Source organism: Pinus tabuliformis, chromosome 9, assembly GCF_031772625.1.
Source record: "Pinus tabuliformis cultivar Carrire ecotype Pingquan chromosome 9, CPIR1, whole genome shotgun sequence".
In the NCBI taxonomy this organism is placed as follows: domain Eukaryota; kingdom Viridiplantae; phylum Streptophyta; class Pinopsida; order Pinales; family Pinaceae; genus Pinus; species Pinus tabuliformis.
In genome coordinates this window covers 1902244947-1902271731 of record NC_142307.1, presented here as the reverse complement: position 1 = coordinate 1902271731, position 26785 = coordinate 1902244947, and the positions used below count along the sequence as shown (strand labels likewise).

At 41.2% G+C, this 26785-nt stretch overlaps 1 protein-coding gene across 7 annotated transcripts in view; it reads left to right on the top strand.

Annotated features, from left to right (window-relative positions):
• Window positions 1–26785, top strand: part of LOC149156541 (uncharacterized) — a 488936-nt gene that overhangs the window by 120961 nt on the left and 341190 nt on the right. For 6 of the 7 annotated variants that reach the window (XM_089438263.1, XM_089438267.1, XM_089438270.1 and 3 more), the window contains exon 7: window positions 23196–23447. In XM_089438263.1, coding sequence (XP_089294389.1) covers window positions 23196–23447 — 252 coding nt within the window. Of the gene's footprint in view, window positions 1–23187; window positions 23448–26785 lie in introns of all 7 variants that reach the window. The other variant, XM_089438264.1, reaches the window with a different exon arrangement.

Genomic DNA, 26785 nt, shown 5'->3' with positions numbered 1-26785 from the left:
AAAAGGGGCAGCACCTGATCAGCGTTTCCGTGCCATCTTGCAGTCATCAGCAGCTTGATCATTTTGATTGTAAACCCAGTTTGCATGTATGAATTGTAAATAATCTTAGCAGACATGAGTCGTGTATGTGTATTGCCTAGGTGGACCTAACTTTCTAGTGGTAATCTACGTCCCGGAAGGTTTTTCGTCTCACCGATCCATGGATCGGCAGAGTTTTCCTTCAAACCTGACCCCAAAGCCGGGATGGATTTTGTCATTAGAACTTTAGGAGAATCCTAGTGTGTTGATTTGCTAGATTATAGTTGTGTCGCAGAACTGGGTGTTTTGTGAGGGTCTGTATTAAGTGGGTTTGTCCCCTTGAGATGTAAATTGTAAAAAAGTCATCATGAAATGTGTCTTGAGGGTTGAAAATGTTTTAAATCCCCTCGTGAGTCCTAAGTCCTAGGTCCTAGGTGATGTTTCCAAAGGCTTAGTTCGATGATCCATTTAAAAAAATGAAATAAAATAATAAAATAATAAAAAATTTAAAAATTAAAAAATTTAAAAAATGAAATAAATAAAAAATAACAAAAAATTAAAAAATTAAAAAATTTAAAAAATAAAATAAAATAATAATATTTTAAGTGAATAAATCGACGGATGAGATCAAGAGATGTCTTGATCCTCATCAACGGTCGAGATCATTTCTACATGGATCACTCGAACTAGCCGTTGGGATCATTTCCTTTAAATAGGGTGCTAGGGATCTTTTTAGATAATTGGATCTGTGAGTCTAAGACTGAAGAAGCTCTCTTGTAAATCTGTTTCTGGTTAATAAAAGAAGACTTTGGGGTCCATATCTTGCTGGTGTTACTCTCTTAAAATGCTGTGAGATTGTTTCGTTTTCTGCATATGTTATTTTCAGCCGTTAATAATAGCATTTTGTAGAGTATTGTGAGCACAGGTATCTTGTTCACTTGCTGGGGTTTGGGTGCTGTTAGGGTTTCTGAAGTAATGGCAGGTATCTCCATTACTTCCTGAGATCTAGCAGCGTTTTTGCCCTCTTTATTGACAGTTGTTTTGAGCTGTGCAGAAAACATCATTGAAGGAAATTTTGTGGGCGTTCGGGGAAGTTCTCGGCTGAACCAGCCAACTCCCGCAAGCATTTTGTGTTGAGCCCAGTTGGATTTGATCCTGGGTCTATCATTCGGTTTATTTTTTTTAAATTTGCATGAGAGATTTTATGAAGTTCTTCACAGTGAAAATCTGAGAATCTTTATTTCTTTAAAATATTTCTGTGCCTATTGCTGAAATCTGGCTGTTAAGGGGCCAAATCTGTACATTAAATTAGCTGATCTAGGGTTTCAAATTTTTACTTTATGCAGTTTTCATTAGGGTTTTGTCTTTTTTGCAATTGCAGGACCGCTGTCAATCTTCTCGCCCACTGCACCTGTAATGGTAAACACCAATCGGGTATATTTATGATAAATCAATGACAGTTTGTTCTGGATCCATTTCAAGGAGCGTATGTCTATGTGTAAAGCAAAACTGCCGGCGTGAAAATATTCTGCTCTAGCATTTTTGATAAGCAAACCAATATTCGTAGTGGACACCAGTTTCACGTTTCACAGCCCAAGGTTTTTGTCATTTTCGTTTCTGGGCCAGGTAATAAATTATGCAGATGTTTTCTCAATACACGTAGGGAGAAATCGTTTCCTTTTCGGTGCAAATGCAAAAGCAACTGCAGGGTTTCACGCTCGATTTAGATTTCGTTGAAGTGCTGATTGTTCAGTTTCAGTGCAGTTTCATTTAAATAAAAAATATATTTATCCATCTGCCAGATCGAATCGCGCTGCCAATCTCCGCATCCCTTGCCAAGCCACCGTCTTCACCAGGATCTTTTCGACCCTCATTCCTTTTCTTTCAGCCGCTTATATCTGCATTGCATATAAATCTTTTGAATTTTTTCTTGCCCGAGCCAGCGATTGTCTGTTCCATCAAGCCGCAACCCAGCCAGCATCGCTGGCCTTTTCTCCTTTACGTTGCTCCTGTGCCCCTCTGCCGGATCCGCGTAGCTCTCCTTGCAATCCCGTAAGATTCTGGTTCACGTTTTTGTTCACCGCCGTCAAGCTCAGGTCTAGCCAGATGCGAAGTGGAGTTTGGACGTAGTCGTTTGCACAGCCAGTCACCAAGGGTTCAGCCATTCTCGTGCCACAGGTATCATTGCAGTCGACAGCGTATTGTTTACCTGGTTATGATTGCGGCTAGGTTTCTATTCGATGCGTTTCAACCTTTTGTTTTTTTTATTTTCATGTCATAAACTTTAGAAATAGCGTAGTTTGATTTTTATTTTATTTTATTTTGAATCTCAGTTTTTATTTAGACTTAAGTTTTAAAATTAGATCTAATTTTATTCGTCATTTTTCCTAATTAGATTTTAATTGTTTAGATTATTTTAGATTTAAATTTATTTTAGATATTTTTCACATAGTTTTATTAATTTTTTTTTTAAGTTTAGGATTTTAATTTTGATTTAGTTCATAAAAAAAAAAAAAATTTAAATTTTAAAAAGGATTTTTAGGGTTTTGGTTTAGATTCAGTTTTAAAATTTTGTTTTCTTTTAAAATCTTGAAAAGTATAAAAACATTGTGGAAATTTTCTTTGTTAGATCCAGTTATTTTTCGGGAATTGTCACGTTATATCTTTCATGCTGAGATCTAAAATTTTCAAGTCGAGATACGAATATGATATCTGGTTAATGGTTTATGACTCGTGGTGGTTTAAAGCATTCATCTTTTAAAAACTTTCAGTTGCTGGATATCGTTTTGGTTATTCTTAAAGCATTGTGTTTTAGCTGATGCCTTTGATGACATATGATTGCTGTTCACGGTTTAATTTTCTACATCATCTAACAAGTAATCGTTTTAATAACAAACTCTTAAGGCACTGGTCTGCTAAATTAATCAAATCCATCGAGTGCTTTTTATATCGTATCTCGTGTCTCCCAACCAACTGGTCGACAGTTGGTCTCATCATCTCACAGGGACTACCCCCCTTAGCCGCGGGAGACAGGCTTAAACGGAGGGATCGGGGATCAGAGTGACAGCCCCCGGTCTGAGCGTTGTCGTGTCAATTCGCGCGACAACGGGGACCACCTCCCATACATCATTCTTCACGATGGACTCGTATTCTCATTCATAGCATCCTTCCATACTTGATGCTTCACGACTTCTTCAAACGATGAAGGCTCATTTTGAATGACAGTGCTCATAATGGTCAAGTATCCCTGATACCTGGTTGGCTTCTTACTTTCACGGAAAGTCCCTCTGGGTGCAATATGTCCTTCGGCATCATCAAGTGTCCCCCTAAGCCATGAGGGCCTCTTCCTAGAAGAGGAAGGCTCTTGCGGAGGGGGATCAATAGGATCCATAGGTTCTTCCACATCGGGCATCGTCTCATCTTCCTTCTCATCTAGCTTCCTGGTGTCAGCTTCTTTATCTTTCCTTAGAATAGGAAGATTGTCAACCTTGCTAAGAGCCATATCTTCGTCAAAGGTGACATCATGACTTATCTCAACTTCCCTTTGACCAGCCACATAGATTCTATAGCCCTTAGAATTTTTGCTATAGCCCATGAAGATTCCCTTCTTTCCAGATGCACCCAATTTGCTTCTTTTCTCTTTCGGCACATGAAAATATACAGGACTTCCAAAAATTCTAAAATGAGAGACATCAGGTTTCTTACTAGTGAACATCTCTTCGGGAGTCTTGGAATCCAATGCTTGATAAGGACATCAATTTTGAACATATACGGTGGTATTCGCAGCTTCGGCCCATAGAAACTTCGGAAGCCTTTGATCATGGAGCATGGCACGAACAACTTCCACAATCGTACGATTCTTCCTTTCCGCCACACCATTCTGCTCAGGAGTGTATGGTGTTGTGGTATCCCTCTTAATGCTAGCTTCTTTGCAAACGTCATGAAACTCATTGGATTCATACTCGGTCCCATTATCAGTCCTTATGATCTTGATCCTCTTCTCGGTTTGATTCTCGATCAAGGCTTTGAAGTGACGGAACTAGGTGAACACTTCATCCTTCTTTTTCAAGAAGTATACTCAAGTCTTGTGAGAATAATCATCTGTAAAAGTGAGATAATATAGATATCCTCCCAAAGAGTTCATAGGCATCATACTAGATATGTCAGAGTGAACCAACTGCAAAATGTCAAAGGTCTTGCTATGGCTAGAGGGGAATGGTCCCCTTTTGAGCTTTCCTTCGGCATATTCCGGACATACACCTTCATGCTCTATTTTTAACTCGGGCATCCCTGTCACCATTTGTCTCACATCGGGTAGAGCCTTATAATGAAGGTGGGCAAACCTCCGGTGCCATAGTTCAAACTGAAGAGATGTGTCACAAGACATGACTCCCAACGGACGCCCTCCAACTTGATATAAAGAGTCAACTCGAAACCCAAGAGTGAAAGCATATTTAAAATTCTTTTTACTCACACGTACCTTGCCATCGATGAAGGCCACCTTGTAGCCTTTGTCTTCCATAGCTGAAATGGAACCAGGTTCTTCTTGAGATTAGGTACATATAAGACTACTTGGAAATGAATTGTGTTACCTTGATTTAATTGAAGAGTAACATTCCCTACACCCTTTATGGGATAGGTGGAATTGTCTCCAAGAATAATCTTCAAGTTTGTCTCATTCTCTATCAAATTAGAGAGAGCTTCCTTGTAACCAGTGAAGTGCCTTGAGGCACCACTATCAATAAGTCAATTTCCCAACGAGTCTGGAGGAGAGGTAGTGGAGAGGGCTGATATCAGATAATATTCATCTTGCTTATTGTTAACAACATTTTATTCATACCTGGAGTTCCTTGCTTTCTTGGAGGGTTGACCACTTCCTTGATTTCCCACATTCCTCTTTCCTTTGCCATTGAACCTGCCATTCCTTTGGTTGTGGTTGGAGTTGCCCCAGGAGTGATTTTGATCATTGTCATGTGATGAGTCCTTTCTATTTGGACACTCCCTCGTATAGTGGCCAAATTTATTGCAAACGAAGCATCTTCCCTTCCACCCTTTGATCCGGTCTTTCCTTTGAAGTGACCTTTAGACCCATAATTATTTCTCCTTTTGGCATGAGAGGAGAAAGCAGTGGGATTGCCTTTGCTTGAAGGCATTTCTTGCTCCACCATCCTTGTCTCTTCTTGAATGCATCTTGCCATCAATTCCTCAAATCCTGGAATTCGATCATTATTGAGAAGAGTGGTTCTAAATACATACCATTTGGATGGGAGCCCTCCAAGGGTAGTGATAGTTAGTTCCCTGTCAGAGATGACTTCTCCAATCGATAGGAGATCATTCTTGATCTCAATGATCCTTAAGAAGTAGGATTGAATATCCTCGTCCTTGCCCTTCGTAATATCCTTCAACTTATTTATGAGGAACAAAACTTGATTTGCATCACTAACTTTAAACAAGTTTACCAGTCTATCGTAGATCTCCTTGGAGGTGTTGAACTCAGAAATCTAGGCAACTGGACGCTTGTCAATAGAGTCCCGGATGATCTTCTTTGCTTTGACTTCACCCTTAGTGTACTTGTTCCTTGTAGCAGCCGATGCATTTGATGGAGGCTCCGTAATTTTGGCCCTCACATAGTCCAACGCTTCCTGCTCTTTCAATGTCAGATCAAGAGACATCTTCCATCCGTGATAGTCAGACTTCTCATAGAGCTTGTCTTCGGCGGGGAAGTGTGATGAGGAACACATGAAGCCTTTTGACTTTTTCCAACTGTCTTCGGTGATTGCTCTTGCTCTTGTTTGGGCTTTGTCTTCACCTTAGCTCTGATTCCATGTTAAATTATGGTATGTTCTATGCTTAAGAGAAATTTACTTTAATTCTTCTTATTAGCCCGATGTCAATTTCCAGTATAGCAATCACATTAACATGAAAGTAAAATGTTGATAGAACATAAATGAAAACAACAGAGACAAGCCAAGACAAGAGACACAAGATGTGGCGCCAGCTAGGGACAAACCCCAATGTGGGAAAACCTTTTGATCAATTCTTCTATATTCTTCAATAATTCAACAGAGAGAGAGAGATAGTACAATATTGTTGGAATTTCTAATTCTAACCCGTTAGAAATTATTCCTGTACTATCTGGTTTATTTCACTTACTTGTTTAATTACTTAACAAGTTACTTAATTATATAAATCTTGAAAATAAACACAAGTACAGTCTCAACATCTACAGATCATCAACTGAAAGAAAACAAGCCCACAAGTGACACCGTTATTTTTGGACAAATGTCCCCGGAAAAACCCAATGTGGGAAAACCGGTGCAGCTATTCTAAGGGTTTATTATTATGCAGTATTTCCTTGAGTACAACTGGGTGCCTAACCGGCTCACCCGACAAAGAAAAATACACGGCAGCAATACCTCTATATTCGGAAACAGGTATTCAGAAAACATGTCCCACGAAACCCTCTCCGGCACAATTGAAGCTTAGCGCTGGCCTTTCTGGCCTCTGTGTTAGCCTCCTGCTGACTTGTCAGCCCCAGGATCCTCTACGTCAGCTCTCTGAGGCGTTGCGCAGCCTCTGGGACCCTCTGTATCATTCCAATAGCCTCTGCGTGGATGACGCAGTCCCTTTGGCCTCTGCGCTGTCTCTGCTGGGCTCTGCGTGGCCTGAACTGGTTGTTGCTCTCGCTCTCTTTGCTTTTGTGCTGGTCTCTCAGAACTGTCTTTGCCTCTCTGCCTCGTACTCACTGCCCCTTGCTGCTGATCACTGATTCAACTTTGCTCAGCAACCCCCCTCCAACAAAATGAATGACTGATCACTTTGGTGTATTCTCCAACTGACCCTCAAGCCTGCTCTTATACTTTTCTCGTTGGTCCTTCAACGACTGAGATTAAATCTCTAATCAATGGCTAAGATTATATTTGGCTTGATCCATGACTTTTGGAACCTTCTAACCCAGTTTTATATTAATACACATTAATATTTCATTTTTCCTAAGTTTAGATTTAGGAATTCCATTAAAAATATTAATTATTTTAATATCTCCCAAACCGGGTACAATCTGTCCACCATTTCTGGGTCTTGGAGATCTCATGTGCTTTACCCTCTCCACCAATTTGCATGGCTAGAGCACATCCGATGCTACCCCAAATCAACACTCCCTCTTTGCGAGGACTGTGCTCTAGTAATACTCCACACTGAGCATTACTTTGATTATATGACACCGGTACCTGTGCTGATGCTAGGCCTCCCCGCCCAACATCCTTTGCACTGCTGCATCCTGTACTGTTGCCCATGGCCCTGCCATTGCCACTGCTGCATCCGTGTTGCTGCTGGTCCATCCTCCCAACACTTGATCTGCCCTGCATCCCCTCTCATCATGCTACATCATGCTACTGCATACTGCTACTGCACTGCAACTCAGTTTCTAAGAAGTAAGTAATTGATCCACCCAACTTCCGACATCCGTGTCAGGCTAGAAACACTCCCGATGTTGAAGCTCCCTCTGTCGCTAACAAGTGCTCCCTCTACTGACCTCTGCGCTACTGCAACAACTCCCTGCATCTCGCACCATTGCACACCTCTCTGCGCCATCCTGCATTGGTGCAACACTCTCCGTGCCTCTCGCACTGTTGCAGCCTGCTAGCCTCGTGCTGCCCCGGGACTCTTGCACTGTAGCATTCTTTGCTGCTTCATTCGCATCCATCTCTACCGACATCTGCCAGTCCTTCTACTCTCTCTTCGGGGCTCCCGTAGCAAGGTATAATCCAAGAGGTTGGGTACCTCAAGGATTCTGCCCCTCATCGCCTATAGTCTTCTTGACTACAGCTCGATGTCTCCCCACTTCTTCTCAAGTGGCACATGAGCACTCATGGCACAATCGTCATCCTCCTCGACTTCTTTCTTTGCCCTTGCTGGCACTGTCTTCGAGCCACTAGCCTCTCCCTTACTCTTCTTCCTCGGACACTAGTTTGCATGGTGACCCAGTTCCCCACAATGGAAGCACTTGACATTGGAGAGGTCCTTCTTCTTCCTCTTCTCTTGCTTTCCCGCAGATGCTAGAGCTGCATCCTCTTCCTCTTCCTTCTTGATCCCGACCCCTTTGCCGCTACTTCCTGCCTTGGTCAGCCGTCTGATCTCTTCTTGACGAAGAGTCGCCTACAATTCTTCCCAATCCTGAAGACTCGTCCTGCCCAATATGCTCTGGACAAATGTCTCCCAATCCTTGAGGACTGCGTTAAGTGCGATCCTTACCATTAACTCTTGATCCGACGTGGCCCCTATGGAAGTCAGTTGGTCACGGATCTCCTTCAATCGACCGAGGAAGACATCTATCTGCTCTCCCTTCTGCATCTGGTATGATCTTCGTTGATTCTCCAGGAGCATCTTCCTTTACACGGAAGTATGCTGGTACAATGTCTTCAAAGTGTCCCACATCTCCTTTGTCGTTTCCTTCTTGGCAATATGTGGGATCACATGATCCTTGACCCCATCAAGGATGATACACTTTGTCTTAGCCATTGCCTCCTCATACCTTTCATTAGCTACCGGGTCAACTAGGATAGCCATCACTCTCAAGGCGAAGCCCTTGATACGATGTCTGTCTAGAATGGACAAGATCCTGGTCTTCCAGACCACAAAGTTGGACGCTCCTTCCAGCCTGTCCTGATCTCTCAGCCCATTCACGATCATCTCTCTGCTCTTCTTTGTTGACTCCTTCGAGTCTCTCTACATCCCGCCTGGAAGTTCTCAGTTCGACTCCGGCTGAGTCTCTCTACTTCCCGTCTAGAAGTTCTCGGTTTGACTCCTCCGAGCCTTTCTACTTCCCGTTTGGAAGTTTTTTTCTGGACTCCCTCTGAGTCCCGATTTCCCTCCTGGAAATCCTTTTGCCAACCGTCAAGTTTCCCTTCTCCAATCGCTTGTGCAACTGCAACATTGATCCGGATTCCTTGGCTAGAAATCCGCCTCGGCAGCAACTTCCTCTACCTTGGTCTTGCCCTGTTAGGCACTGTTTTGAACACAATACCCCACCAGCTTCACTCCTGCAAACTGCGCACAACTTCCTTCGCCCCAGCAACTGAAGGACTGAGCGTCTAGGCTCTGCACAATCCCGATTACAACAAAAATACCTCCCTCAGCCACTGCGTCAACCTTCTTGGTCTCTGCGTGACTCTGTGTAGGCCTGTCTCTGCCCTCCTTAGCCTCTGTGCTGGCCTCTCTCTAGTCTGGATTGATAACGCAGTCCCTGTGTCAACCCTTCGTCTGGTGATTCTGCAGGGATTAGCTCGTCACTTGGGATAACTGATTTTGCTGCAAATGCTCTGCTTAGCTGACGCCTTCAGTTCTCCTGTGATCTGCAACCACCCTCTGATACCATGTTGGAATTTCTAATTCTAACTCGTTAGAAATTCTTCCTATACTATCTGGTTTATTTCACCTACTTGTTTAATTACTTAAGAAATTATTTAACCATTAAAATACTAAAAATAAACACAAGAACAGTCTCAACATCTACAGATCATCAACTGAAAGAAAACAAGCACACAAGTGACACCGTTATTTTTGGACAAATGTCCCCGGAAAAACCCAATGCGGGAAAACCGGTGCAGCTATTATGAGGGTTTATTATTATGCAGTATTTCCTTGAGTACAACTGGGTGCCTAACTAACTCACCCGACAGAGAAAAATACACGGCAACAATACCTCTATATTCGGAAATAGGTATTCAAAAAACCTATCCCACGAAACCCTCTTCGGCACAACTGAAGCTCAGTGCTGGCCCTTCTGGCCTCTGCATCAGCGTCTTGCTGACCTGCGTCAGCCCCAGGACCCTTTGTGTTAGCCTTCTGAGGCACTGCGCAGCCTTTGGAACCCTCTCCGTCATTCCAACAACCTCTACGTGGATGATGTAGTCTCTCTGGCCTCTGCGCTGTCTCTGTTGGGTTCTGCGTGGCTTGAACTGGTTGCTGCTCTCGCTTTCTCTGCTTCTCCGCTGGTCTCTCAGTACTATCTCTGCCTTTCTGCCTCGTACTCACTGCCCCTCGCTGCTGATCACTGATTCAACTTTGCTTAGCAATCCCGCTCTAGCAAAATGAATGACTGATCACTCTGGTGTATTTTCCAACTGACCCTCAAGCCTCCTCTTATACTTTTCTCATTGATCCTTCAACGACTGAGATTAAATCTCTAATCAATGGCTAAGATTAGATTTGGCTTGATCCATGACTTTTGGAACCTTCTTACCCAATTTTATATTAATACACATTAATATTTTATTTTACCTAAGTTTAGACTTAGGAACTCCATTAAAAATATTAATTATTTTTATATCTCCCAAATTGGGTACAATCTGTCCAAACCATTTCTGGGTCTTGGAGATCTTATGTGCTTTAGCCTCTCCACCAATTTTCATGGCTAGAGCACATCCGATGCTACCCCAAATCAACAAATATCACAAATATGTGATTTACAATAACAGTAATGAAAACCCTCGAACAACGATGACAAGGCTGATCAATCAGCTCCAAATGTCCTCAAGACAATCTAGGAGAATATCAGCCAAAACAGTCAATGGAAGGAGGTCAAAACAACAATGAATGCTACAACAATACTGCAGTCAACCCTAACTAGTCAATGCAGTCCCAAAGATGTCCTCCAACAGGTCATCGCAAGTTGTCCACCAATGCGGCTAACCTAGGAGAGGTTGCCCACACAAAACCGTAGTCAAAGGAGCCTATACGCTGGTCAACATAGTCACTTAGCACCCAAAACGAAGTTGCTGCACCTACCTGCGTCCACCTATAGCTTCTTCCCTAACTGTGTCTTTCTTCCCACGTGAGAGAGAGAGCCTTCTTCCTCCTTCGCATACCCAAGAGACAAGGAGAGAGAAGAGATGTGAAGATGAGATGAGTGTGCTAATGCCTCAAGGTCTCTTCTATTTATATGCCACGTTGAGGTTTAGCTGGGGGTGTGCAACACTATTTTACTTGCTGGCCGACCTTGACAAATTGTCAAGAAATACAAATAAATTCATATCTCCATGAATACATGTTGGAATCGGATGGTCGTTAGATCAATCCTACACCTCTCGACGAGAGGAATCCAAGAAAAATATCAGCTGCCACAAATAAGATGACCCACATGGAGTTTGGTCCTAGTTGCCAATTTTAACGAATAAACCTTCAGCTGTTGCACTGATTTTCCCACATCGGTTTTTTCCAGGGACTTATGTCGAAAAATAACAGTGTTATTTTCATGCGTGTGTGCTAGCGTATTTCTCAGGTAGCTGTATTTATTTTCCATAGTGCTTAATTTATTTGGTGAAGAAATTGTAGTGTGATTAATTCGATATTAATCAGAAAATTAGTTAACTATTAATCAATTAGGGGAATTAATTCTAGTTGTTGCATTTCAAGCGATTTTTCACAACCATTTCCACCACTTGAGTTCGTGAGATATTTCTGGGTCTTGCCAAGTATCTAGTGAGGAGGCCACCATCAGAGTTTCAGCTCGTTCCGGGCACTCTTTAGAGTAGGTCCTCTAGTTTCCTTCAAGTTTCAGCTAGCAGTTCATCCTGGGTATGCACAATTCTTCCAGGGGGATCTTTCCAACATTTGAGCATTGTAGTCACACCTAGGTTCTTGCCATAACTTGCATTAGCAAACCCAAGTTCCTCTAATCTCATTTATTGTACTCATATTTATCAAAATTAATACAATGAATTAGTGTTTTTTTCTTGTATTTCTGTGTTCAAATGTGTATGATTGTGCATTTATGAATTTTATGGTTGTAGCTAGTTCATTGCCTCTGTTATCTACGGTATTTTTCCATTCGGAATAATAGTATAATGATGTAAGGAGGTAGCAATCGTGGTGGCTTGAGTTACCCCTTTCCTTGGCCTGCTTTTTCCATCCCTTTGGTGCGTCTTTTATTTTAATGACTTTCCTTTATTTGGTGCATAGCTTGGGAGCCCAAGTTTTCTTTTATATTTTCCAATACCCCTTCAAGATGTAGAAATTTATCGCTTATTGAGGTTGGGACATTCAAGAGTTCTTTTATTTGAGATAAAGCATTAAATGCTTGAGAAACTAGGTGATGGCTAATGAGGGATGCTAGGATTTTTCCCATGCACTAAACAATGTCCCAACCATCTTTTGCATTTTACCTTTACTTTCATTGTGGCTTTATATGCTTTTAACTTTCTTTGAGATGCATCAACCTGTAGGGCCAAGTTTCCGGGCCTTGACTTAAGGGTGTGGATAAAGGGTGCCAATCACAATGACGAATGGCTTCCAACCCAAAGAACAGAGATGGATCACCAGGAGAGATGGAAAGTGGTAAGTATGGATTACCTTGGACACGTTATCTCAATCAGTGTCTCCCCAATAGTGCCCTTCCTAAACCCTAAGGTCTGAGAAGAGGTCCCACTATTCTAGAGTCAAAGACTAACCTTTCAAGTGAAGTGTGGGAAGAAGAATACAATTAGGATCAGTCAATGATCCAGTTTTCTCTGTGATTCATACTAATATTTCCATAACATTAAACGAAAACACATAATTGCAAGAATGGTTAGATTACATGGTCATTGCTGATAGATGTCCCACCTTCCTTCAAGAAAAAATGCCAGATGGGAGAGAGATCCGACCGAAGTAATACGTGGAGAACTCTAGCATAGTGTTATGTGCTGACCATCATTGGGGCTGCTGGCTTGCAGAAAGTTAATACAACTAGACTACACTGTATATAACTCTAGCATATCTCTCTTAAGACATTCAGATTAATTTCACCAAATGTTTTTCTCGACAAGTACGGAGTAGATAGTATATACTAGAAAGCTTGCTGATCTGCAATTACTAACATGCTTTACCAAGGTTATTGGAATTGTGAAAATTTCTGAATCTAACAAACCAGAAATCCTACTGCAAGAAGTTGATTTGCATTACCTACTTGTGTTCTTCAGTTTAACAAGTTATTTTTAGAATGATTCAGAAAATATTAATGCAAATACACTGCAACCTACACCAATATACAAATCAAGTACTAAAAAATAAATGAGACAGCCACACAAAGGACACACTTATTTTTGGACTAAACGTCCTGGGAAAAACCCAATGCGGGAAAACCGGTGAACCAAATATGAGGGTTTTATTATTAAGCACATTTTTGAATACAACTAGGGTGCCAAATCTGGCTCATCCAACAGAGAATAAACTGGTAGAAGTACCTCTATCCAGAGACAGATATTTTGGCGAATCCAACAACTAGATGAACAAACCCCACAGGTGACTGTGTTGCCCCTAGTGTTATGCAGCGATGGCTGCTCCCAGCTCTGCGCTGGAACTGCGTCACCCTCCTAGTGAGCCTTCCCGGCTCAGAAATCGATTTGCTGAATTGATGCCCGATCTGCCTCACAGAAACCCCAGCGCTGCCTCTAAGTGACTGTGTCAACCCTCCAGCCTCTGCGTCACCCTTTCTGGAGTTTTGTTGTCTCTCCCTGGTGCTGTGCTGCCTCTCTGCTATGTATTCTCGGCCTTGGATTGAAGTCCCTCTGCTGAACTGCCCCTCTTTGCACTAGAAGCTCACTCCGAAATTCTCAGCAAACCACGCCCCAAAATTTCGATTTAGCTCAAGTGCTGCTCTCACTGTGTGTATTCTCCAACTGACCCCAAACCTTCCTTTATACTTTTCCTGTTGAGAAATCAACGGCCGTGATCTAATCTCTAATCAACGACTAAGATTAAATTAGACTTGATCCTCGTCTCTTAGAAGCTTCTCACCCATATTTTTATTAATATCCATTAATATTTTAATTTTCCTAAGTTTAGACTTAGGAACCCCATTAAAAATATTAATTATTTTAATAAAATACAATTCGGGTGGAATTTCACCAAACGATTTCTGGGTCTTGGAGATCTCATGTGTTCTAGCCCCTCCGCAAAATTTCGGAACTAGAGCACATCCGATGCTACCCAAAAATCAACACTCCTTAGCGAGAAATGTGCTCTAACAATACTTCCCACATGAAGTATCACACTGATCCATGACATCAGTCTTCTGCGTTGCTGATGCTCGGCCCGCTACCCCTCATCCACTGTGCTGCTGCAATCTGTACTACTGACCATGACACTGCCACTGTCACTATTGCATCTGTACTCAACTCCCTCTCAATATGCTGCATCATGCTGCCCATAGTACTGCCACTGCTAACCACTGCACTGTAACTCAGTTGCTGAGAAGTAAGCAACTGAAAAGCCACCCAAAAGCTAGCATGTTGGTCAGTTTGGATGCCCCTTGACGCTGAAGCTACCTCTGTTGCTAATCTGTGCTGCCCCTCTAATGCTACTGCGCTGCTGTTGTATTTTCTCTGTGCCTTCCACACTGCTGCAACACTCCACTGTGCTTCTTCAGACTTTGGTACTCTAGCTCTGCCACTGTTGCTCCATCATCCCTCGCACCAATTGACTCCCGTCATTCTGCTACTATCATTAAGGCTTCCGTAGCCGTATGTGATCTAAGAGTTTGGGCACCTCAAGGATCCCGCCCTCCATGTAGTCCTCCTGACTACAACTCAATATCGCCCTACCTCTTCTCTAGAGGTGCATGAGCACTCACGACGCAATCATCATCGTCCTCTCCGTCAGCTTTTGTTGGAGCAGCCTTTGAGTCAGACTTCTCTTCTTTGCCCTCCTTTCGAGGGCACTGCGTGGCGAAATGACCCATTTCTCCACATATGAAGCATCTGACTTTGGATATATCCTCTTCTTACGTTTCTGCTGCCCTTGTTGTCCTGCTGATGCGAGAGCCGCATCCTCCTCTTCCTCCTTGATTCTGATCCCTTTGCTACTGCTTCCTGCCTTGGTTAACCGTCGGATCTCTTTCTGTCGAAGAGCTGCCCACATTTCCTCCCAACTGGGAAGAGAAGCCCTACCCAAGATGCTTTGGACAAAGATTTCCCAGTCTTCAGTGATTGCATTCAGGGCAGTCCTGACCATAAATTCAGGATCTGGTGTAGCCCCTATGGAAGTTAGTTGGTCGCAGATCCTTTGCAACCTAAGAAGGAAGGGATAGATTTCTTCTCCCTTCTGCATCTGAAACTGTCTCAACTGACTCTCAAGCAACATCTTCCGCTGAACGGAAGTTCCCTCGTACAATGTGGTCAAGGCCTCCCACATTTCCCTTGCTATGTCCTTCTCAACAATATTTGGGATCACATGATCCTTAACCCTGTCCAAGATCATGCACTTTGCTTTTCCCTGAGCCTCCTCGTACTTCTTGAGAGGATCAAAATCAACTGGAACAACAACTGTCCTCAAGGCATAATCCTTGATGTGATTTTTATCCAAAACTACCAGGATCCTGGCCTTCCAGATGACGATGTTGGATGCTCCATCCAACCTGTCCTGATCCCTCAATCTGTTAATGACCATCTTTGCCCAAATGAATGTCGAACTGGTTCTCTTCTCCTTCTTTCGCTATTGCCCCAACAAAACTCGGATCTGGATTTCTTTGGCGCTAGAAATCCTCTAAGGAACAAGCTCCCTCTGAATTTCAATTTCCTTCACGAAAATCCTTCTGCCAACTACTGTCGAACCACCCCTCTTTGATCTCTCTTTGCTGCTGCTCAGCACTGGATCTAGATTTCTTGGCAATAAATCTTCTGAGGAACTTGTTGTCGCACAAAGTGTCTAGGCAGCACGACAACATTCAGAGTAAGGGCTGTCACTCTTAATCCTTACTCACTCCGTTTAGACTCTCTCCTAGGCAAGTCAAAGGGGGTAGTCCCTAGGTGAATAGATGAGGATAGCTTGTGAAAAACAGACTCTAGGAGATTTTAGTGATGGATAACTTGATGAACTTAAATGATTAAATCAGATTGATAGATTAACGCCAAAGTAAACAAGACACGACCACAAGATAGAAACAATTTTAGACCAGTGCCTTCGATATTTGAATTGACCATCAACAAAACAAATTATCCAGAATGATTTTCAATGTGTGACAAAAAGTGACAATCATAATTACCACGAAAACGCCCAACACTGTTACATGCAAAAGATACCAGATTTAAAATTATTTTCGCTAACTGCCCAGATCTAGATTTAATAACACTAGACTATAGAAGAATCATGAGAATTTTAGCGTTTAACATCGGGGACACCAAGGATTATAAAATCAATCAACGGGTCAAAAATCGAAATTTTAATGGGCCATAGGCCACATTAAATTTTTTTAATGTTTAAGTGAAAAACCCCTTAATGTAAATCCGTAATCACAAATTTAATTTTTTAGAAATTTTTTTAAAATTTTTTTAAATGTTTAGAATTTTAAAAGTTTTTTCATTTTTATATTTTGAAAATTTTAAAATTTTAAGGAATTTTTAAAAGTTTTTTATTTTTTAATGCTTAGAAATCAAATAAAAGAAAAAATTAAAATGAAACACCAAACAAACAAAAGGGGAAACAAGTCGAAGTCAAAATCTTTTATTTGCTTATTTATGCTTTATACCTAAAAAAATAAATAAATAAAAAATAAAAATCAAAACTAAAATCAAAATGAATTAAAACTAAAAATCATGAATCGAATTTACATAAAACCTAAGCTGAGCTATCCTATCTAAGCCAACGAACACTAAAAAAAAAAGGAAATTTATGAATGCAGGTCTGGAGGGCTCGATGGCGGCAACTTGAAGACTTCAATGATAGCTTGGGGTTCAATTTGTTTGCAGGTTTGCGGATCAAGGGGATAGCTGAGGGCGTGAAGGTGAGATGGACTAAGGGTTTGTGTTACAGCTGCTACAGGATAGCATGCAGGTTGAGAAAGCTGTAGAGTGAGGGGAGGTTGCATGGAGAGCAATGGGCTACGGTTTGAAGGAAGTATGACAGTGATGAAGGAGAATGCTGCTGCAAGGGAGTGTGGCAGCGTGAAATGGATTTGAGGGGGGTCTCTATTCTCCTTTTGCAGGTTTGAAGAGGCGGCCAGCAGCTCGGGTTCGAAGAGAAAGCAAGGCTAGGGCCTTAATTTTTTTTTCGAAATGCACAGTGAACTCCAAAACCAGGCAGCAAAAACAATCCCAAAACGATTTCGAAAATAATTTGCCTAAAAAACCCCGAGGATGAACACAAAATCGAAATTTTCCCGCTCAGAACCTCTAAATATTTTCCAGAAATCTTAATAAAATTTTTAGCTTGCTCTACTTTAGATTTGACCTTGAAACCCTCACTGAAATTCCAGATCTGAAAAACTAAATTAATTCCCTGTAAAAAATGATGCTGATGGACCTCCAGAGATCCAGATCTTACCCTCCAGGGCCTAGATCTGGACTCTGCACAGCTTTCAGCTTCAGATCTGTAGCTGCAATACAACAGAAAACACCCAAACGATATACACAATGACCCAAAAAACCCTGAAACCAAAGTCAGAAAACCAAAATTAATTACAGATCTATGTACAAAAATGGCAGATCTATCAGATCTAGGGAGTGTGAGTCCGACTCCGCTCCCAGATCTGATGATCTGTGGCTCTCAACAGCCAGATCTAACGATTTAGCACATAATTTTTTTTTTTGAATTTTAGAGGAGGTACTAAGTTTGAAACCCTTCATGCATCACCCATAAACATATCTTATGATAAGCCCGAGATCAAATTTAAGCTGGGTTGTTCAGAAAACGCGGACTAGGAGTTGGCTGGTTTAGCTGAGAACTTCCTTGAATGCCCGATGATCTAATAATCAAGGATTTTCATGCAAAGCTCGATTCCACTGTCAACATAGAGCGAAAAAACGATAATAAAATTTAGATTTAATAGAGATACTAGCTATTATATTCAAAACTTAAATTACCATTCAAACCCCAGCGATTGAGCAAGATACCTATACTCAAATCGCTCTTCAGAAAGCTATATCAATGGCCAAAAATAAATATATGCATGAAAATAATACATCTTGTAGCATTTCCATGAAGAGTAACACCAGCAGAAGTTAACCCCAAAGTCTTTCTTTATTGCCCATAAAAAAGGTTACAAGAGAGAGCTTTTCGCTTAGTACACGATCAAAAGATCAGATGATTCTGACTGACAAAATGACCTCCTATTTAAAGATAAATCTTCCAATGGCTAGTTGGAGTGATCCTTGTCAAAGTGATCTCGACCGTTGATGAGGATCAAAATTTCTTTTAATCTCATCTGTCAATTTTTTTTTTCTCGTTAAAACTATTCTATTATATACATAAACAGAAAACAGTTACATCATTTAAAGACATAAAGAACCAGTTGCCTGTAATGGCAGCTTAGAACAGCTGAGACAGCAATGTCCGAGGACTTAACCAGACCAAAAATAAACCAGCCCTCGCAGGGGCGCCAGCAGAACAATAGATTAATCCCGCGCAGGGGAAACAAACACTTCCCAACCATACAAAAAGATTCCAGAACCCAAGACCCAAACATAGACAGTTTGCCATCAGAACATAAACATAAAAACCAAAATATAATCAAAACAGCGAGAGAGGCCGAAAGTCCTAACAGATGTGCCGCAGAGACCTGGAACGAAGGCGCCGCTATTCTTCAGGTTCCTCCTCAACCACCCGGCACCACCCATATTCCTCCACCTCCGCTGCAGTTGGAGCGGTTTCCATGTTGACATCTTCTCTTTTACTGGTCATCGCCTCCTGAGCCAGAGGGCATTTTGAGACATTCTCTGGATCTGCAGTGGGCATCTTCATGACTTTCTCTGAGCTGTCAATTGGCTGCTTCCCTCGACTGTCTTGAGTATCGCTGCCATCTGGGGATTCTTCGATGAAGAGAACCGACACACGGGCGCTGATCCGGGGGCAGTTCAAAGAACTGTTGAAATTGAAAATGGCAGAGCCGAAGGCGGGCGAGGAAGCAGAATCAGGAGCGCTTGAATCCAGGAATTGACTGGACTGAAGGGGGTTGGCTTCAAGGGTACGATGGCAATGGCAATGGCAGCAATGGGGAGAAGTATCATCTACAGGAGGGCGCGAAGACCCTCCACGGGAGGTGCCTCGACGGCTGAGCATTCACTGTCGAGGCCTAACCATGATTGCAGGGTCCGAATGGATAAAGCGCAGAGCGAAATTGAGAATCAAACCAGTCCCGGGGAGACCACAAACAGACGACGGATTGGCCCAGACGGAAAGACAGCCGCTTGGAGTTGCTCGCAGCTCCAGAGGTTGCATAAACATACCCTGAGGTTGAACCATGAACAGACCATAAACAGGCGCAGTGAAGCCCAACCCACCATTGCATTTATCATAACTGCCTGCTCCTCGAAACCCGTCCGCCATTACTGCAACCTCCATGCGAGCCAAGGAGCCGGACTCTAGCTTGCGTACAAGGGTGGACGGAGCATTTAAGCTCCTCTGGTAAGTATCAAACAGACCACTCCCGTGCGGCTGAAAACAGGCCTGCGCCCATATGTGTTCCTTGCGACTGCGCATGGCTGGCATGTGGCCGCATTTAAACGCGTGTCCCATCCGTTCTATCACCCGCATCCGGGGTCATCTGTCAAATTTTTAAATATTGAGGAAATTTCGAAATTTTCAATTAAATGCATTTTAATAAATTTAAAAATTAAAATTTTGTATTTATTTCCTCAAATCTTTGACTTTGACTTAACCCCAGGGACCTAAGACATAAAATTTAGCAAAATAATCAATTAACCTTAGTCCCTAGACCTGTTAAGATATAATTTTTTTTAAAGGACCCATGAATTTTGCCTCTGGAAAATTTAAATTTACCTAGGACCTAGGACCTATGAGGGGATAAATTATTTTTCTAACCCTCAAGACACTTTACATCATGATTTTTTCCATTTTTTACTTCACACAGGGGAACACCCATCTGAAAAGGACCCTCACAGACTACCCAGATCTGCGACACAAAAATATGATCTAGCAGATCAAGCAATTGGTAATAAAATAACCTAACCAAATAGTTAGGAGTATTCCCAAATTACTTTTACATAGACTCGATCTAGAACACTAGGACTCCCCTAAGATCCCAGCGACAAAATCCACTCCGGCTTTGGGGTAAGGCTGAAGGAAAACTCTACCGACCATCCGAGAATGGATCGATGAGACAAAAAACCTCTCGGAATGTAGATCGTCACCAAAAAAGTTGGTTTACCTAGGTGATTACATACACGACACAAATCTGCTGAAATTATTTACATTATACATATGCAGACGGGTTTACATTATAAGTTGATCCTCAGGCAGATGATGATAACTAGATGGCATGAACACAGCGATCAGGAGCTATCCCTTTTGTGAAAAAGAGGGTGTACTGCTATGGGTAGTTGACACGTAGTGGTCAACAGAACTGATTCCCTCTACTTTGCTTCTGCCCCACTAGGTACTGTTTTGCACCAATAGAATAAACACCCCACCAGCAACTCCAGATGAAATCTGCGTTGCACCTCTAGCCACAGCAACTGGAAAAAACGAGACTCAACCGTCTTTGTGCTAGCCCAGTAACCACTGCGCTACCCTCTGCAGCAATAACTGTCACCCAATCAGGCTGATGTAGGCTCGCGTGAGCCTCCCTTGGTGACTGTGTCACCCCTCCTCTGCTCTCTCGGCCAAAAACTGTGCTGTCTCTTGGGACAACTGTCTTAACACACAAATTTTCCTCTGTTCTTTTGTTGATGGCTTCAGTCCTCCTTGATCTGCAATTGCTCCGATACCATGTGAAAATTTCTGAATCTAACAAAACCAGAAATCTTACTGCAGTAAACTAATTTGCATTACCTACTTCTGTTCTTTAGTTTAACAAGTTATTTTCAGAATGATTCAGAAAATATTGATGCAAATACACTGCAGCCTACACCAATATACAGATCAAGTACTAAAAAATAAATGAGACAACCACACAAAGGACACACTTATTTTTGGACTAAACATCCCCGGAAAAAACCAATGCGGAAAAACAGTGCAACAGATATGAGGGTTTTATTATTAAGCAGATTTCTGAATACAACTAGGGTGCCAAATCTGGCTCACCCAACAAAGAATACACCTGGCAGAAGTACCTCTCTCCGGAGGCGGAGACAAATATTTTGGCGAATCCAACAACTGGATGAACAAACCCCACAGGTGACTTTGTTGTCCCCAGTGCTGTGCAGCAATGGCTGCTCCCAACTCTGCGCTGGAACTGCGTCACCTCCTCTAGGAGCTGCATCACCCTCCCAATGAGCCTTCCCGGCTCAGAAATCAATCTGCTGAACTGATGCCCGATCTGCCTCACAGAAACCCCAGCGTTGCCTCTAAGTGACTGCGTCAGCCCTCCAGCCTCTGCGTCACCCTTTTTGGAGCTGCGCTGTCTCTCCCTGGTGCTGTTGGGCCTCTCTGTTATGTATTCTCGGCCTTGGACTGAAGTCGCTCTGCCAAACTGCCCCTCTCTGCACTAGAAGCTCACTCCGAAATTCTCAGCAAACCACGCCCCAAAATTTCAATTTAGCTCAAGTGTTGCTCTCACTGTGTGTATTCTCCAACTGACCCCAAGCCTTCTTTTATACTTCTCCTGTTGAGAAATCAACAACCATGATCTAATCTCTAATCAATGCCTAAGATTAAATTAGACTTGATCCTTGTCTCTTAGAAGCTTCTCACCCATATTTTTATTAATACCCATTAACGTTTTAATTTTCCTAAGTTTAGACTTAGGAACCCCATTAAAAATATTAATTTATTTTAATAAAATACAATCCGGGTGGAATTTCACCAAACAATTTTTGGGTCTTGGAGATCTTATGTGTTTTAGCCCCTCCACAAAATTTTGAAGCTAGAGCACATCCGATGCTACCCAAAAATCAACAGGAATCATGTGCACATCTCATTTCATTTGGTCTCCACATTATTCTTCAGGCAGATGCAGCTGGTGTTTTCTGTTATCCAGAATTTTATTTTGCATTTGAGCTCTAACTTTGACATCATTTGTGCTCTAAGTGGCAGTTTGTGGTAGTACTCTAACTGACAACAATATAGCACCTCCTGTCTTTGCCTGTAGGGAATCCTAATGCAATGCTCAATGCATAGCAGACTGCCTGCTGAGATGTATACTTTTGTATTGGAGCTACACTTTTTTTCTTTGTTACACATTTTTTCTGTACCAAATTGTATTCATATTCAAATGTTGCTACTCGGGGGTAAAGTGCACGTATTCAGGAAATTGACAATATGCCCTTTATCTTTCCCTGTTCCCCCCAAATGAAACACTGAAGAAACATTGCAATCTGCCTATATCTTGTGCTAGAATGAAAGAGAAAAAAAGAATAGAAAGCATTACTTGCAGCTACGACTCTGTTTGTGAAAGTGATGTGGCCTACAAGAGGAATTCCTTGGGTTGGTCAATTTTGGAGATTGTTCTCTATCTGTATTAAATAGGGTTCATTTAAGTGTTACTTATCATTAGAGAAGGTGACCTTAGTCTTGATGTGCTATACTGTTGTCAATTTGTGTTTTCTACATCTGGCTATTTGTACGTGCCTTGGGTTTTTTGCTTACCTAGCATTGTAATTATTTCCAGTTGAATTTTCTCAGTAAAACTTCCATATTAATGTTATTTGTTAAGAAATAATATGGTTATCTCTTTGATAAATATTTCGTGTGCCCTTTTCAATTGCTTTTCTAAGGAATCTTCTTAGCCTTTGTTCAGTAATTTGTCTGGTGGCACTCTGGCCATTTCTTGCAATTCTTTAGGAAGGAATTTGGAGTCTTCTTAGCCTATTTTGACAGTGGAATATGGATTTCTGTTTGTCAAATGTGTGAAAAAATAATTCTATGCATGCTTTCAATGATTTCGTTGTGATTCGTTGCCTGGCAATTTATTGAATGTGGCCATGAAAATTAGGACACACCACTAACAAGGATGTCTACTATATTAACGTTTTCTGTTTTGTAGCTTGCTTTAACTTAGAACTATAAGGAAAAAAGTTATTATTGTCAAGACTTCTAAATTATTTTTCAAATTTGTCAAAATGTATGCTTAGTATTGTCAAGACTTCTAAATTATTTTTCAAATTTGTCAAAATGTATGCTTAGTATTGTCAAGACTTCTAAATTATTTTTCAAATTTGTCAAATTGTATGCATGAAACATGGGCTTTATTGAAGAGCAGTGTTCCCTTTGAGTGATCTATAGTTTGCCTTGATAAAGAGTTGCAGACATCCCTCTGGATTGGTCCTGTTAAGCTTGGAACTTCAAAGCATCGATACCATGGATCAATGCATTTGGCAAGACTTCTAGGTCGGATTAGTGAAAATGGGTGTACCACTGTTGTTCTTGGGAAGGAAGCATGCAATTTTGTTAGAGAAGCATCAGCATATTGTTCAGCTCATCTTGTTTACGAGCATGGGGCTGCTGTCTGGGAACTTTTGAAAGGACGCACTCTCGCTGGAGTCGCAGCACTGGATCGTGTAGGTTTCAAATTTCAATGTCATTTGATCTATACTCATATATTCATTGTTTTAAAGCTATAACTCTACCGTGTCTGATGGAAAATACTTTTCAACTTATGGGGAATGTTTCATATACTAAGGTAAGATTTTTTTTCTTTTTTTTAATAAATTGAATTATATAGAGATGATACTGATTGCAACATGTTTTTCTTTTCAAAACCAGGGTATTTGATCATCTCAAGGAAGTATTATTTTATAAACCAGGATATTTGATAAGGATTTTTAAGTGTGAATTATCTCTGACAGTTGATAAAAAGGTTGAAGAATCTACGTACTGTTTAATGTGAACGTTAATAGGGAACTTGAGAGGGAGTTCACTTCTCTTGTTTACATTTGTTCATCTGCATTGAAAGATTAGTATCAGGCTGACAGGGGGAGCTAACTCAGCAATTGATATAATTTACTTGGCCTCAACTTTAGGTTGTAGTCTCTACTATCTTGAGCTGGCCATATGGCCATCATTAGAATCTACATTCCAGAACATAGCTTAATGTTTTATAATTCTGTGTCTCCTAGCATTATGAGTAATTTTTTTTCTCTCGGCATGTGGTTTGGCTGAATAGGACTCCACCCCTTATCCTTACGACTCCTGGCAGATGTCTTCTTTAGTGCTCTCCTTTGTTCCTATAAAAGGAGAGTGAAACTATAGAATAAGTAGTTTTGGTTCCCGCTCTCAGATATCTGGCATATTTCCTTGCTTCCTGCTTGGTCAAGAGTCAAAGGATTCAAAGAAATTGTCCCAAACACCTTTAGGCATGTATCCCAAACAGAGATCTATTCTATGCCATACCAATTCATGTCAGAAGAGGTAGCTTCCGATTTCTACTAGCTTGATCAGCTCAAATGACTAGCATGAACCCATAGTGACTATCCATGTACCCAACACATATTAGACATCGTTATTATCCTAGTGTTTTTTTCATAAATATCTCATGATATCACATATGTAACACCATAAAATTTTGCCAAAACAAGGCACTACTGCAATTTTTTTTTCAACAACCATAAATATATCACATCATAGACATCAAAAGGACATCAAAATTTGACCCTCATAAATGATCCATAACGTTATATTATGTAACCCAATCCCAACAATAAGCAAAGGTGTGGGCACAATATTATTCATACCCACCTTTCAAGAGAAATAAGAAGCTTCGAATATCCTGACCCTGATGAACAATGAAATGCTTCATCTTTAAGGGTTCAATGATGAATCAATGAAAGCTTGTAACCCAAGCTATATCTGCAAAGAAAAAAAGAAAATCAATGAAGAAAAAGATGCACAAGAGGGGTGGTAAAATTAGGCTGATGAAAGGGGTAACTTAGGTTCCACGATTGCTCTCTCTTGACATCATAATGCTCAAGGATGTTGAAATTTCATAGCTGGTACAAGACTCTGGCATCCTTGATGAAGTAATACCCTACCATATCATTGATCACTTTCATCTACTGATTGATGTGTTGGCCTGGTAATTATTCCTCCCTTGAAGGTTAGAAGCACCTAATAGGGCCTTTTGATAAACCCTCCCATACCCAAGTATGGTAACTTGTTTACAAATCATAAGTTAGGAAGACATTTGAAGAGTGCTTTGATTCGTTTCACATTAAATATGGCCCATTATGATACTATTATAGTTCCTTCACCTATGATGTTGATCTCACTTGATTCCATGCATATGTTTTTGCTGCTTGCTCCTGTTAGAAAATTAGAAAGGCAGAAAGATTCTCTTATATTGATAATTACTTATGATATTCTTGTAGTCTTAATAACTCCTCTTTATGTTCTTCTTTTATCTTCTTTTCATCAAGCAATCATCAAATCAAAACATGAAGATCAATGACATTAGATATAGGCACTCAACCAAGGCTAAAACTCCTCTTTAGGGGAAAACCCCGTCAAACTCTTCCACTGATAGAGTCAAATCAAATTGAGATAGACCAAGACCTTAGATTAGATCAAAAGATCTTCCATCTCCACCACGTCAGCGCTCAAATTGTCCTTCCAAACTTCAAGGGTCAACTGCAACAGTACTGCATCAAAGACAAAATTTCAGCCCTACTGTTTCAGAATTTTGGCCCAGCTTCAAGTCTGCAATTTTGGCCCTCCCGCAGCTTCAACTTCTTCGCACGTGTGAGACAAAAGAGAGAGAAAATCAACTTCTTCTTTTTAGACAAGTGTCTCCTTCTCCTTCGCTAGGGTTTCCTTCTTCTTCTAGGTATTTTGCTCTTCTTTTTACCCTTCTAGCTATTGCAGATCGAACTTCTTGGTTGGTGCTTCAAATGAGGTCGAATAAATGCTAATATATAGTGAATCTATAAGGTCGAATTCCCTTGATGAGGCTGACTTGTTCTTCTTCAGGCCGACTTGGTGGAGGCCTAAATGACCTAATTTACATCAAGATAAATTTCTTTCTTGATAGATAAAGCCCAAGAAGGGTCTTTTACATGATGACAAGGACAACAACTCTTGACATAAACCCTAGAATCCTACAATGGAGGCTTTGACCTAAGAATCATTGACCCAAGCATGAAACCCATGCTTTAATAACTCAATTTCCTTTACAATAAAATTCCTTTTTCTTTCTTTTGAAAAATACATTATATTATGACTCAAACACAATTTTGAAGACCGACACTAGTTACATTCTTCAACAGTCCCTCTTAACTAGGGAGGTATTCATAATTACCTAGAGGTACATGGAATATCTCAAAATGATATGCTCTATGAAGAGTCACATCACATGCAGTGCTACAGATTAGATACCTGACCAGGGTACTCTAATCGGGTGGGAGTAAGGTGTACTCAATCTTTAGCCACTCTAGGTACCATCAGACTTTTAAGCTCTAACACCAACCTAGGGATCTAAGTGTGTATCCAAGGTCAGAGCTCTAATACCAATGCCACCCTCCCTACTTTGGGATCTAGACATAAACACATAGGCTGGCCAGATGTCCTCCCAAGCATCTTGTCGCCACAAGATGCTTTATCTCTCCTAATCAGCTAAATCAGATATATGTGCATCAATCTAAGTATGCTTCAAACGTTCAACCTTTTTACGGAGAGATCCTGTACAATCACAACCCCAATCAGTAATAAACCTTCAAATATATTTACAAGTAAACACAGACCTTCAAGGTCCTTAATCATTCTGATGCTATTGACATCCTCATCAAGTTATCAAACACAACTTGTCAGAAGCTTTCTTCCTTCTTTAGTAGCACCAAATACAACCTCAATACTTCTCAAGGCTTTTGTTTGCAAATCCTTCTCTAGTACTTTCATTCATTCTTCG